Raw genomic sequence first — 15,476 nt, forward strand, 5'->3', positions numbered from 1 at the left:
GATCGGGAAGGCTGTGGAAGCCGCTTGACGTCATCCAGGTGTTCATAAAACCACTCTTGAATTTGTTTAGGAGCGTTTATGGGGGTATTATCATCATGGTACATTGGAACAGTGTTTACACCACAGGGTGCACCTGGTCCTGTAAAAGGACTCTTATTCCCTGGTCTTTAAACAAACACGCAGAGCAACCATTGGACGCAATGACTCCCACAACATGGCACCTCATTCCATTCCAGATCCCCCACCATGTTTAGCAATTGGCAGCCAACATTTTGGGTTAAATAAATCCTTTGGCTTTCTCAAAACCTAAAGCCGTCCAGACTTATGAAATAGGGTGTAAGATGACTCATCACACCATATACATTTTTTCCAATTGCTCAGGGGTCCAGGTTTTGTCCTCTTTCCACCAAGTTACGTGTCTTCGTGCGTTGGCCTGGGATAAAAATGGTTTCCGAAAGGCAATCCTGCCATAAATTCCAGCTTTGTGAAGCTCTCAGCAGTATTTGTTGAGACTGGGTCACAGAGGTGCTGATTCAATTATGTGGTAATTTATGAGGCTGAGCTTTTGTGGCACTGAGCAACTAACCTGTTAAGTGTCCGTGTATCCCAGTCGGTCATCATTGACTTAAGACCACTGTTCCTCTTTGACGATGCGATTTACCCGTGTTTGGCTTATGTTATTATGATATATGAGACTCTCTCCTAATGACACATTGAATAATTCTGCGTTTTTTGAGACTGATACACCTGCAATTCAGACACCGACTAGTTTGGTCTCTTTTCTTTTGATTTGAAAACTCAAATAGTTACTTCAGTGTATTTTTCCCCTCCCAGTATTTAGACATAATGATATTATAACTCCCCTTTTTTCTCTCTAAAATAAATCTGAATAAAACGATTTGTGCGGGCCAAGTTTTATTTTAGAATACTAACGTTGCCCTGTAGCCCACCTCTGCTTACTGTAAGCGTGTTACATGCATTTTGAAATGTCTATACTCATCATTCCATGGCACGTACCCTGCAGGATGTTTAACACTGTTAATGAAGATTAAGCTTAAAGTATCATTGCAGCTGTACTAATCACTTAGAAAATGAATGCATGATTATCACTGTTCATGCTATAGGCTCAAATTGGCCAATCTGTACATAACTGTTTAATTGAATTTTTTTCCATTGGGTACACTGCATACAGGAAAAAATTATTATTGTACATAATTGAACATGCTAACAGTCAACAAAAGTCCAGCATTTCAGATTATATAAACCCTTGTTAATTGATAATGAGAGCCTATGCAAATGGTGGCCCTTTATTTTTATTCTTGTTTCATTTTGTTTTATCTGATTTACCTGTTTGCGCATACCTCACATGTAATATCTCAGACAACACTGGCTACATTTTAATTTAACATGGGTGTGTTTTGCGTCTTGCCTTAGAGATTTGTACATTTGGTTATAACACAGATAGGCTAGGTGATGTCGCTAAACCAAATGATTTAGAAGGAAAACTTTGCCCCTCCCACTGTGTGTCTGGAAGTCCAGAAATGTGAAACCCTTTCTTTAGGAACATACTGTATCAGGTCCATCAATGTGGATCTTGCAACACATTTGGTAAAAACATTGAAAACATTGGTCATGTTCCTATAAGCGAGAACTACTAGTGTCACTGCTTCCTCTGTGCAGCGAGGGACAAATGGCTGCCGTCAGATCCCCAGCTGATCTCTGAAGGACTTTACGCCATCGCAGTGGTGCTGAGCTTCTCACGCATTGCCTACATTCTGCCGGCTAACGAGAGCTTCGGACCGCTTCAGATCTCCCTCGGGCGCACGGTCAAAGACATCTTCAAGTTCATGGTCCTGTTCATCATGGTGTTCCTGGCTTTCATGATTGGCATGTTCATCCTCTACTCCTACTACTTAGGTGCCAAAGTCAACCCGGCTTTTACCACGTGAGTGATACAGAAAACACTGTGGCCCCTTTATGGGGACACTTATTGGAACTGACATGGGGAGACCCTGATGGGACTGGGTTATTATATGGGGATAGGATGATCTGGCTCTGTTGCTGTGTAAAACCATAAAATACTGTTATTGATGGTCACTCAAGGGGGTCTGCAGTCAGGGCCAGGAACTTCTTTGTGTGCTGTTACTTGTCATTAGGCTTTGTACAAATTTAATAATGCTTTTTTTGTTCCCAAAGCCCCTAAAATGAATACAAACCAAAAGCAGTGAGACAAGTATATAAGGTTGATACACAAACAGTATTAGGAATGCCAACAATCTACAAACAGAAATGCATTTGCTGTGTATTTAAGCAGACGTGAGTGTATACAATCAATACGGTACTGGATAACTGTGGGAATCAAACCCACAATGCTGGAGTTACAAGCAGCATGTTGGCGCTATTCAGTGCTTGTTCATTCAATCTATCAGCTCAGTTGAAAATGGAGAGTTCCACAAAACTGAATTGGAAAAGGTTGAAACCTTGTGGCAGCTCAGCGAGAATAACTCATTTCACACCGGAATAGATTCCTACCAAGGTTACTCATTTCAAAGTGAGGCTGAGAAAATCTAATCCTCCCCATTGTTATCGTTAGTGTTTTGTCTCCAATGTCTGAATTGTATTTTTATGGCCCAAGCTGCCAAAAATGGAACACACAAACACACACACACACACTCAAATGGAACACACACACCACTTAAGATTGCCAAGTGTCCCAATGGTAATGTATTCCCTTACCAAGGACAATTGTGCAATTCGCTTTACAGAAAATATATAATACAGCAACAGACACTATAAAAAGAGAATGTTAAACTATACTTACATATTTTTCTTACATTTTCCTCAGAGATTTGGGCACTCAAAAGGCTACAATACAAGCTGACTTCATATAGCTGTATATGACTGCCACAGGATGAAATCATATTGCTACTTCTGTCCCTTAATGCCTAGTCTACATACAAGGTGTTTGACATAATTACATACAGCTTTTGGAAGTTGCACTTCATTATCTCCTGTCACTTACTGGCCATATGTAATGTATGATGTTTCTTGGGCACAGCCACATACTGTAAACCCATAAATCTGATCAATCTTTCCTGTGACCTTATTGTCCCCTTGGACACCACAGGGTGGAGGAGAGCTTCAAGACGCTGTTCTGGTCTATATTTGGACTGTCCGAGGTTTCCTCCGTGGTGCTCAAGTACAACCACAAGTTCATCGAGAACATTGGTTACGTGCTCTACGGAATCTACAACGTGACAATGGTGGTGGTGCTGCTTAATATGCTCATCGCCATGATCAACAGCTCTTATCAGGAGATCGAGGTGAGTCACTGATCTGAGGTGAAGTTGCTTATAATCGCTGATCCTGGGTCAGATTGTCTTTTTCAAAACAAATTGTTAGGGTTAACACTGGGTGAGCTGAAGGAGACCCCTGACTTGTGGTGAATCTGTGGCATCCATTACGGTGTTTTTTGGGGCAATTTGTTTTTTAGTTTTTTTGGTAGTGGGGTTTTTTATGTAACGTTTTGCACAAGATGCCCCTATGCAATTATTTTCAGATGTCTCTAATTGTGGGACATTGGGGGGTCAGCTACGAATAGCTCTGAAATCAATCATTTCAAGATTATCCTCGGTATGTGTTATGGGAATATTTTTAGCTCTCACTTCACACGGCTGTGCTGAAGCCACAGTGAAATGCGCTCCTATTGTGTTAGTGCTTTTATCAATCCTTTTTAGGTGATCCTTGTTATGTGTTGGGGGAATTTACTTTGCTAATCCACAAAACAAGCTAGAAGAGGTGACATGAGGCCTCTGCAGTAATTTCCTGTGAGGCAGAACAATTCGGATACTTTTGGATGCTAATATTAGGCTAACAGTGGTGTCTAATGTATTAGTCATGAACTACTGGTGTTTCTCATAGATTAGACCAACAGCAAAGTAGGTTTGCTGTGTTTGAAACATTAACCAAGCTCTCCTCAGTCCACTCAATCTCTTGATTTCCAGGGGCCATATGCTTGGAGAGAGAAATAACTCTGCTTATCTCTCAGGATGATGCAGATGTGGAGTGGAAATTTGCACGCTCGAAGCTGTGGCTGTCCTACTTTGACAACGGCAAGACGCTACCTCCCCCCTTCAGCGTAGTTCCCACTCCCAAGTCCCTCTACCACCTGATCAGGTGGATAGTTGGCTTGCTGCATTGCAAACGACGGAGACTGAAGAAGGATGTGGAGCTGGGGATGGACAGTTCAAAGTCCAGGGTATGGCGGATTTCTCTGTGTGTGGGCAGTTCATTTTAGGCATTTAGATGAGGTTATTGAGGTATAGGTTAGAATTGGGTTAGGATTAGGGTTGGGTTTCAGGAAAGGGGATAGGCATCACAGATCTGGGGGTTTTAGGTCCCCACAGTGTTGTTTGTTAATACATGCAACTCTATACTCTTTAGCACATCATATTTCATTATTTGAGCAAGAAATGCCACCTTTTATATTTACGGGCACTTTCTAGCTTCTTCCGACAATTTAGCCATTTTTATAAATAGTTGGACTTTTACACTTACTGTTTGTAAGAAAAAAGATTCCCATCAACAGATGCATTTATGTAATATCTAGAAACAATACCAATCCCCCAGGTAAATGTGTCCCTCACTATCGAAATAGGTTTTTTGTCCATGGTCTCCATTTTTCTGGCTGAGGCGTGAGCTAGAACCGCAGTGGATCAGATTCTCCCACTCACGCACTAGTATTACAGTGGGGAGAACAAGTATTTGATACACTGTCGATTTTGCAGGTTTTCCCACTTACAAAGCATGTAGAAATCTGTAATTTTTATCATAGGTATTCTTCAACTATGAGTGAATGAATCTAAAAAAAAAATCAATTTGGATTTTATTGCATGACATAAGTATTTGATACATCTAACATTTGGTACAGAAACCTAGGTTTGCAAAGAGATCATACGTTTCCTGTAGTTCTTGACCAGGTTTGCACACACTGCAGCAGGGATTTTGGCCCACTCCTCCATACAGACCTTCTCCAGAGCCTTCAGGTTTCGGGGCTGTCACTGGGCAATATGGACTTTCAGCTCCCTCCAAAGATTTTCTATTGAGTTCAGGTCTGGAGACTGGCTAGGCCACTCCAGGACCTTGAGATGCTTCTTACGGAGCCACTCCTTAGTTGCCCTGGCTGTGTGTTTCGGGTCGTTGTCATGCTGGAAGACCCAGCCACGACCCATCTTCAATGCTCTTACTGAGGGAAGGAGGTTGTTGGCCAAGATCTTGCGATACATGGCCCCATCCATCCTCCCCTCAATACGGTGCAGTCGTCCTGTCCCCTTTGCAGAAAAGCATCCCCAAAGAATGTTTCCACCTCCATGCTTCACGGTTGGGATGGTGTTCTTGGGGTTGTACTCATCCTTCTTCTTCTTCCAAACACAGCGAGTGGAGTTTAGACCAAAAAGCTCTATTTTTGCCTCATCAGACCACATGACCTTCTCCCATTCCTTCTCTGGATCATCCAGATGGTCATTGGAAAACTTCAGACGGGCCTTGACATGCGCTGCAGGATTTTAATCTATGACGGCGTAGTGTGTTACTAATGGTTTTCTTTGAGACCCAGCTCTCTTCAGGTCATTGACCAGGTCCTGCCGTGTAGTTCTGGGCTGATCCCTCATCTTCCTCGTGATCATTGATGCCCCACGAGGTGAGCTCTTGCATGGAGCCCCAGACAGAGGGAGATTGACCGTCATCTTCAACTTCTTCCATTTTCTAATAATTGTGCCAACAGTTGTTGCCTTCTCACTAAGCTGCTTGCCTATTGTCCTGTACCCCATCCCAGCCTTGTGCAGGTCTACAATTTTATCCCTGATGTCCTTACACAGCTCTTTGGTCTTGGCCATTGTGGAGAGGTTGGAGTCTGTTTGATTGAGTGTGTGTACAGGTGTCTTTTATACAGGTAACGAGTTCAAACAGGTGCAGTTAATACAGGTAATGAGTGGAGAACAGGAGGGCTTCTTAAAGAAAACTAACAGGTCTGTGAGAGCCGGAATTCTTACTGGTTGGTAGGTGATCAAATATTTATGTCATGCAATAAAAGGCAAATTAATTATTTAAAAATCATACAATGTGATTTTCTGGTACACTTCAACTCTCACAGTTGAAGTGTACCTATGATAAAAACTACAGACCTCTACATGCTTTGTAAGTAGGAAAACCTGCAAAATCAGCAGTGTATCAAATACTTGCTCTCCCCACTGTATGTGTTCTGGAGGTGGTGGCTCAGATTGTAGACTGATATAACTTCAATTGACAAATGAGGACAGTGACAATGACCTTGAAAAAAGAGAAACCATTGAGCAAGTGTCTGGAACAGACACTACACAATGAGCCACACAGGTCTAATCTCAGTGGAGAAAAAAACAATAATCCACAGCCCATTCATGGCTTTTATTAAATATTATGCCTCAGAGCAAAGGAAAGGCCCTTCAGCGGCAACCATTTACCAGTGGTCAAATAAAGGAGATCCGAGTACAGGAAGAATACAGCAAAACCAATCTAAGTGGATTCAACATGGCATACATTTATTGGGGAGATCTCTGTAGGTTATGATTGCCACTGTATGTTATTATTCATCATACATTTCCTAATGCAGAGCTGTCTCCATGTTCATTTGTACTCATCTCTTTATGGGCCTAGAGAGGATCATTGGCATCAGCAATATCTGTAGCTAGCTATGTTAACAATGCAAAAATGATGAATGCAATACACCTAAAGGGATGCATAGGCTCTTTGTGTGAATTGTAGTCTCTGGATTACCAGGATTTAGTAAGAGCAGAGACTATTTATCAAGTCTGACTTCAACATGACAATTGGCTGGTTTCAGCCAATGTAGTTTAGAGGATTATTATTATTTTTATTATAATATACTTTAGCAGACTTAATGTGTTCTTCTCAACCCTGAAGTCACATGCAATAGCACAGAAAACACTGGCCTAAATTTTATACAACTATTATAAATGTTGTGTCTTGTTACAAAGAGATACAGCATTTACAAAATGACTGTAAAATAGATTTTGTAATAAGCAGTTCAAAATGATAACATTCATGAACTGTAATGGGTCCCTCTTCTACAGGGAGCAAATCTTCCTCAAGAACCCATATGATGAAACAATAACTGGCACATGTTTTTACTATTGATGTGTTCACTATAGTATTGATGTAATTCACTAAAAGGAATGACATTTGATAAACACATGCTCATGGGATAAATCTCACTAACTAAAGCAATATCTCAGATACCACCGGCACAAATTCAATCAACAGACCTCCATGGGGCTTACAGAAAACCAGTATCAAGAGGATTTACACTTCTTTCAAACTAGTTTTGTGATATCCAATTTATGATTAAGGCCCTGCTTCATAATATCAACTCCCTGCGAACTCAGGACAGTCAATGTCAAGAAATATCTTCTACAACGACGCTCACGTCCTTATCAGGATGCTGGCTCAAACAAGTCTAGAGCGGAATCCTTTCGAGCAAGAAGGAAGACACTCTCCGCTCCTCAACCTTAAACAAGCTCGCAGGGAGTCGCTAGAGCGAGGAAAGGCAACCACATCACTAACTGTGTATTAATACACCCCACCACAAAACCCAGACAGTGATGGCCAAGAACACCGACCACTTCAGGACCCCTGGGTTAATTCGCCAGCAAGGTTTGACCCTTGGTCTCGCAATGAAGCGGTTGATTGTGAGGCAAGTGACTTTGCCACCGCGCCATCCTGGCCTGAGATGTATCATTCTGGACTTGGCAAGGGTCTCTCCTTCTCTCTCCCTCACTGCTCTTTCTCCCCCGCCACCCTTACGTTAATGTTGTTTGAACTCATTGATTTCTTCTCCAAGGCCTGATTCAATTGAAAATCTGACAAGTGAAAAGAAGCGTTGTTATCTTAACAGACGAGCCCCAAGGTAAAATGAAGAGCGATCGTAGGTAGTGTACAATGTGGTCTTCACTAGCAAACGGTCATGGAAGCATAAGCTGTGGGGTTGTTTTGGTTTTAATTCATCAAAATATAGCCCAGCCAAGCACAGCTGATTCAATTTCTCAAATAATTATCAGGGCCTCATTGACTTGAATTGTGGGTGCTTGTCCAGGCCTACAACAAAAATGTGACCTGTTGGGGGTGCTTAAGGGCCAGGGTTGGGAACCACTGACTTATGGTGCTCCAGTGGTCTTAACTGCTTCTTCTGCTGCACATATACCACTGAGGCATGGGTGGTGATTCTGGCTAGTGAAATGTGTCTTTCTTTATTTGGCTCAGTGATTACTCGCAGATATATGCAACCTATTTCGACATACATTTCATGCTCCTACCTAATTCTAGCCTACTCCCTCAATTTTAATGGGAGATTTGCACTTGGTTCATGGTTCTGTTTATAAGCATTTTGAATAAAGAGCATTTTGGCGCCAAATGAGCCAGCTCATCGGCTCTGCCTTGACCATTACACATTAAATATCCATACTGAATCCTAACCAGGTATGCACATCTACTAAATGTTTGGACTAGATTTGTTCGTGGTGTGACGTCTGTGATTTGTTTGGATGTGCTCGACAAAAAGACCATTCCAGGCAGAACCAAAAAATGTATTTTTATGGTGCTCACTGGGAAGACACTGACCTCATAAGCAGGTTTTTTTTGTCAGCAAATATTCCAGAACTGATTGGTAATAGCTTTTTAATACACTGCTCAAAAAAATGAAGAGAAGATCTAAATCGCACATCGGGTCTCGATTAACAAAATATAATAAAGATCAAAATGTTCACTGTAAATCTGGAAACCAGGAAACCAAAATCAACAAATCACCGATTGAGGGCTGGATTTAAACTCACCAAAAATCAAGGTAAACAACTGAAATCACAGGCAGTTCCAACTTGCCTGAATTTCATCACGGCAACTCGTAATGTGACTCAGTAGTGTGTATGGCCCCTGCATGCCTGTATACACTCCCGACAATGTCTGGGCATGCTCCTGATGAGACAGTGGATGGTGTCCTGGGGGATCTCCTCCCAGACCTGGATCAGGGCATCAGTGAGCTCCTGAACAGGCTTTGACGCTACTTGGTGGCGTCAGATGAACCGCTACATAACGTCTCAGAAGTTCTCAATTTGACTCAGGTTTGGGGAACATGAGGGCCAGTCAATGGCCTCAATGCCTTTGTCATCCAGGAACTGTCTACACACTGGCCACATGAGGCTGGGCACCGTTGGCAAGCACGTAGAGGTCTGTGCGATCCTCCAAGGATATGCCTCCTCAGACCATCACTGACCCACCGCCAAACCGGTCATGCTGGTTGATGTTGCAGGCAGCATAACGTTCACCACAGCGTCTCCAGACTCTTTCATGTCTGTCACATGTGCTCAGTGTGAACCTGCTCTTATCTGTGATGAAAATGGGGCTCCAATGGCAGACCTGCCAATTCTGGTGTTCTCTGGCAAGTTTCAAGGTTTATTTGTCAAATGCACCGAACAACATAGCATCATCTTGCACAATTAATTTCTTGTGACATGGCATCCGACAATTATGTAGTGAGAATTGAGAAGATAAATATTTAAGCAAAAATATAGCCAAAAAAAAATATAGCAATACTATACATCAATCAGCCATAACATTACGACCACTGACAGGTGAAGTGAATAACACTGATAATCTTGTTATCATGGCACCTGTCAATGGGTGGGATATATTAGGGAGTCCATATCCGAAAGCGCCTACAAATGGCCATGTGAGCATCAGAACTGAACCATGGAGCAATGGAAGAAGGTGGTCTGGTCTGGTGAATCACATTTCTTTTACATCACATCTATGGCTGGGTGCGTGTGCGTCGCTTACCTGGAGAACACATGGCACCAGGATGAACTACGGGAAGGAGGTAAGCCGGCAGAGGCAGTGTGTTGCTTTGGGCAATGTTCTGCTGGGATACCTTGGGTCCTGCCATTCATGTGGATGTTACTTTAACATGTATCACATACCTAAGCATTGTTGCAGACCATGTGCACCCTTTCATGGCAACGGTATTCCCTGATGGCACTGGCCTCTTTCAGCAGGATAATGCGCCCTGCCACAAAGCAAAAATGGTTCAAGAATGGTTTGAGGAACACAACAAGAAGTTCAAGGTGTTGACTTGGCCTTTAAATTCCCCAGATCTCAATTCAATCGAGCATCTGTGGGATGTGCTGGACAAACAGGTCTGATCCATGGAGGCCCCACCTCGCAACATACAGGACTTAAAGGATCTGCTGCTAATGTCTTGGTGCCAGATACCACAGCACACCTTCAGAGGTCTAGTGGAGTCCATGCCTCGATTGGTCAGGGCTGTTTTGGCGGCAAAAGGGTGAATTACACAATATTAGGCAGGTGGTCATAATGTTATGGCAGATTCAGTGTTCGACTGTACACTAGCAGAGGAGTACCGTAAACTAGCAGCAATCTATGGAGTAATATTGAACATTATAGATATGGCAATAATATACATAATGTAATTTGTTAGAATTATTGTATATTACAGAATATTATAGATACATATGAGTGTAATAACCTTATGAATGGTGGCATAGCACACTACAACTACATAGTGAGAATTAAGAAGAAAAAAATATATACAGCAAAAAAATATAGCAATAATATACATAACACTGTACATAACAGAAGAGTACTGTAAACTAGCAGAAATATTGGTAGTAGTATTGAATATTATAGATATGGCAAGTATGGCCATATAATAATATATATAACTATGTAAATTAGCATCAATTTTAGAAAGAGTAGGAAGTGGAGTATGAACAGTATGTTAGAAGTATTTAATATTATGGATACATATGAGTGTAATATGTTTGTTTGTTGAGTTTGGTCAGAAACCACAGTAGCCCACTGGAGGTCATTTTGTAGGGCTTTGGCAGTACAACTCCTGTTCCTCCTCACACAAAGGAGCAGATACCGGTCCTGCTGCAGGGTTGATGCCCTTCTACGGCCCTGTCCAGCTCTCCTTGTGTAACAGCCTAAATTTATATAAAAGTGCACAGATTTATATGACAAAGTCATTAACAACAAGCGTACTCTGAGGAAGACTGCCTTATGCGAAAAGTACAGGCCTACGGACTCCACACTCACCAAATCAAATTAGTGAGTAGATATAATTCTGTTATGTTATTACAGTTGTTGCTGTGTTACTTTTTCAGAGCTTAATGAGTTCACATTATCCGGAATGCAAACAGTCTTTTGTGGTTTCAATCCAATTCATGAATTGGTTACATATGCAATATTTTATTATAGTATAGCTTTTACAGTGGAAACTGTTCATCTTGGCCTTTTTCTTAGAAACATCTACGCTAATGTTTTGTTCTGAGTGAAACACTCTTTTGTTGCTTCAGTCTAAGTGATTGTCTGGATACTGTATCTAGACAATTACTGTACACACAAAGATACTGTATTTTTGTTTGTTTATACAATTTTATGTACATTAAAATAGTAGGCCCTACTTTTTGTTGTGTAGGTGGTGTGTGTGTCTGTGGGGTGGGGATGGTGGTGTAATAGTTTGACTGTCCCGTATTTCACCCTATTGAATCTGGTCACCCTAACCTGTTGTCACTTTCATTTGTACCAAAACAGGTGACATTGATTCATAATCGCTTATGCTTCCTAACTGGACAGATTGATATCCCTGAGGTTTAACTGACTTGGTGTTATACTGTGATGATTACACATTCCCTTAATTTTTTTTGAGCAGTGTATTTTGTGTGCGTACAGGTATTAACAACTCACATAACCCTTACTGGATTGTCATGATGGTTGAGTATCCAGTTTACAATCAAATAATCAAATGTTTGTTTGTTCTGGGTTTGCAGCTCAATCTCTTCACCCAGTCCAACCTGCGCATTGCAGATTCCCACAGTTTTAACAGCATCCTGAACCAACCCACTCGCTATCAGGTACGGTGACATCTCGGTATGAAATATCATGTTCAGCCAAAATGTCACATAAACATAATTAGCATATAGGAAATGTGGACCTTTTTTTTCTTGTTAAAGCAAATCATGAAGAGGCTCATCAAACGCTATGTGTTGAAAGCCCAAGTGGACAAAGAAAATGATGAAGTCAATGAAGGTAAAGTTGCATTTAAACATTTACCAGATATGTATATATTTAAACCAAGAATACCCCAAAACAAGATGTTTTTCAATGGAAGGCTAATGAAGATTGCAGAGAACCTATGAAAGGAGGTGGGCAGAGCCAAGCACGACCTGATGAAATCCCATTTAGCAATATTGGCACTTTCTTACATCTTTCTGTATTTGTAAATGTCTACTATGGGTTGTGTTTGCAATACCTAAATTCAACCTGGCCTCCGTCTTAACAATGTTTTCTTCAAGAAACTTTGGAAAAGGTAAAAAATAAAAAATGCTAATGTTTTTTTTATATTTAAAAACAAAAACATTCTACTTTTGGGATCAGAATACTGTATTGAGATCCCTATGGGAAGGATTGCATCCAGTGGGCGATCTGTCTTCTTGTCTCTCTGTAATTTTACTTTGAAATACCTCATCTGAAATTGTCTTTGAGGAACTTTTGCAGTATTGTTACAAAGAAACAAGAAATCGTTCTCTAGGGTAGACAGAGGACTGCAAATTTCGCAAATTCCTCAGGGTTGTCCTTGGCGTTTGAAGTTAAAATAAACCGTCAACTGTATTGCGTAGATAATAAATATTTCATAATGGAAAGTACATCAGTTCAAAATTGGCATGTGGTGGATTGCCTTTGAGAATGGAATTCTTCAATACAAAACAACTTCAAAATAAATGACTTCATATTGTTTCTCCTTGGGTCCCTTCGCAGGTGAACTTAAAGAAATCAAGCAGGACATCTCCAGTTTACGCTACGAACTCCTGGAAGACAAGTCTCAGGCCACAGATGAGCTGTCCTTGCTTATTCAGAAGCTGAGTGACAAAATTAACATAGGCCCTACACACTTGCCCTGTGATTAACACCACTGCATCCCCACAGTTCAACAGATACAAGGAGAGTCCCCCAAAGTGGGCAGTGTCAAAGTATTTTCTCCACACACCACAAAAAACACCTGGTAAAACTATTTAATAAAACAGTATGTGTACTTAATAACCCATCTTATAACTGTATGTTTCTTGGACTGTTGAAAGCAGTTTAAACACATACACAGCTCAAGAAAAGAGTAAAAAAGTATTGTTGCTTATTTGGTGTGGGGAGATCTTGGGTCAGACTTAATTTTCCCTGTTAATGTAAAAGGTTTGAATTAGGCAAGGGTAAGCTGATCCTAGATCTGTACCTGGGGGAGACTTCTACCCCAGGTCATTATTAGGACAAAAATATTGTGTTATAATTTTTTATATATTTGTATGATTTAATATGATGGGGAAAGTTTGTACGGTTATAAAAGTTGGAACAAAAATGACTATAACATATACATATATTTTTTTTATTAAACCAGAAGAGGTCAAGATCATTTACACCTCTTTTATCAATACCTCACCTGACAGAAATATCGGAAAATCCGCTTGTTGCATGTAGCAGCTTTCTGACAGAGTCAAGCAAGCGTTTGGTTAAAATATTCTAATACCACATAATGCCGTTGACCTAAGGGGTCCAGGACATGTGGATGCAAAGTAGCCCCATAACACGGAAGATCCACCTCCATATTTTACAGTATACAGAATATGCATCTGCTTTCTGCACGTTCTGCACACATCTTGAAGCCAACCCTGTGAGCTGTCAAAAAGCAAAATTGCCATGTCATCCAGTAAATGTAAATGTCTCTAATTTACTAAACAGCATTACCACTGGGTTTGGGAGAAGGTGCTTAGGTGACATAAAAAAAGTTATTTGGCCATGCCCACCAGTTCTATGTATGGTTTTGTAATGAGAATGCCTGATTAGAAATTAACCACTTACTGCCAAATATAGTGGTGGATCTTTGATATGACGTGGGATATTTTGCTTCCACTACAGGTGTACATGATTTTGACATCTACCCTTCTGAGGGAAAGACAAACTGTTTTCAATGCTGCCTCTGCTGAGCAAGAGTATAAAATATCATAATTATTGTATTTTAATTACTTTCAGTCATTTTTGTTTTTTCATCAGCGTACAAACCTTTCTAACCCATTATATACTTTGCATTTTTGAGTATTAATTAAACGTACTGGAGGCAGACCTGCTCTGACTTAGTGGACGAGTTTGCATTTGAAACAAGCTGAATGTGCTGAGCACTTTTGACCATTGTAAACATTAACTTCAACTGTGTCACAACTGTGTCACCGCCGTCCTCTCAACTGACTCAACTTATCACATTAATTTCTACATTTGTCCCAGGGCAGATCTGCCTCCAGTACATGTTTAAGTATTAAGACTCAGAAATCTGTATACTTCAGCCAGTGGTTTTCACCTAGGGGGAATTTTCTTTTATTATATTGACATATTATGTTTCTTTTTCTGGTCAATGTGCACCTGGTTGCGAAGCACCTGTATTTTAAACACTGCCTTTGTTATTCCTAGTGCTTTGGCTATTTCGGGGTCAATATTGTGTTTTAGAAGTGTCCAGCTCTGGTCCTGGATTGTGTTAATGCACATGCAATGGCTATGCAGTACAGGATGATATCCTGAAGCTTGTAACACATTGACAAGCTCTAGATTAAGATTCAGAAATGCCAATAGGCAAGCAGAGTGTTAAGATTGCATACTTCATTTTATTCAAACTCAATCTGTGCAATTGTGAGACGTCTATAAGATAAATAACATGTACCAGCCATCTCAGGTTACAGTAGACCTCGTGTTGACTTAAATGGGACTTGGCATAATGTGGCAAGTCTATACTATGCTTGCTTCTTGTATTCCACAATATAATTCTTATTATACTTGGTAAGTCTTTGGGTCTCTTCATTACTTTTAATGATCTCATTCTTCATAATGAATACTATGAAGTGCACCACATCATTTAAAGAGGTCCTTGTGTGGGTCAACCTATTTTCATTAGAAAGTTGAAAATCACCTCTTCGGGACCAGGGTTGGTTTACACACCCACTTAACTATTTATTGGTATAATATATAGCTCTACATTTCCTCTATCAATTATCTATGCAGGATATATTTTATTCCCTATGTCTGATATCTATATTGTAATTATTCTTGGGAACAAAAACATGCATTTGATTACATATTGTATTTGATAGAAAGATTTTCCATTGGTTGTTCTTACACTGTAAATAATATTTATTCTGGTTCAATAATGGTGGGAATTCTTTTTTTCTCTCTTTTTAAGGAAAACAAAAATAGTTGAAATAATATTTTTATGCATACATTATATGAAAATCCATAGCTACTGTGTTGCAAAAGCTTGAAATGGACAACCATATAAAATATATATAAAACCCCATTTCCAAAAAAGGTGGGATGCTGTG

The 15,476-nt window shown here is 40.4% G+C and overlaps 1 protein-coding gene across 2 annotated transcripts in view; it reads left to right on the forward strand.

The window, feature by feature from the left end:
* Positions 1-15,476, forward strand: part of trpc3 (transient receptor potential cation channel, subfamily C, member 3) — a 54,693-nt gene extending 39,217 nt beyond the window's left edge. For both annotated transcript variants that reach the window (XM_010865476.4, XM_020046154.2), the window contains 6 exons: positions 1,681-1,945; positions 3,128-3,323; positions 4,049-4,258; positions 11,895-11,978; positions 12,078-12,153; positions 12,883-15,476. In XM_010865476.4, the coding sequence (XP_010863778.3) occupies positions 1,681-1,945; positions 3,128-3,323; positions 4,049-4,258; positions 11,895-11,978; positions 12,078-12,153; positions 12,883-13,031 (980 nt within the window). In that variant the 3' untranslated portion in view covers positions 13,032-15,476. The remainder of the gene's footprint in view (positions 1-1,680; positions 1,946-3,127; positions 3,324-4,048; positions 4,259-11,894; positions 11,979-12,077; positions 12,154-12,882) is intronic.

This window comes from Esox lucius, chromosome 4 (assembly GCF_011004845.1).
Source record: "Esox lucius isolate fEsoLuc1 chromosome 4, fEsoLuc1.pri, whole genome shotgun sequence".
NCBI lineage: Eukaryota > Metazoa > Chordata > Actinopteri > Esociformes > Esocidae > Esox > Esox lucius.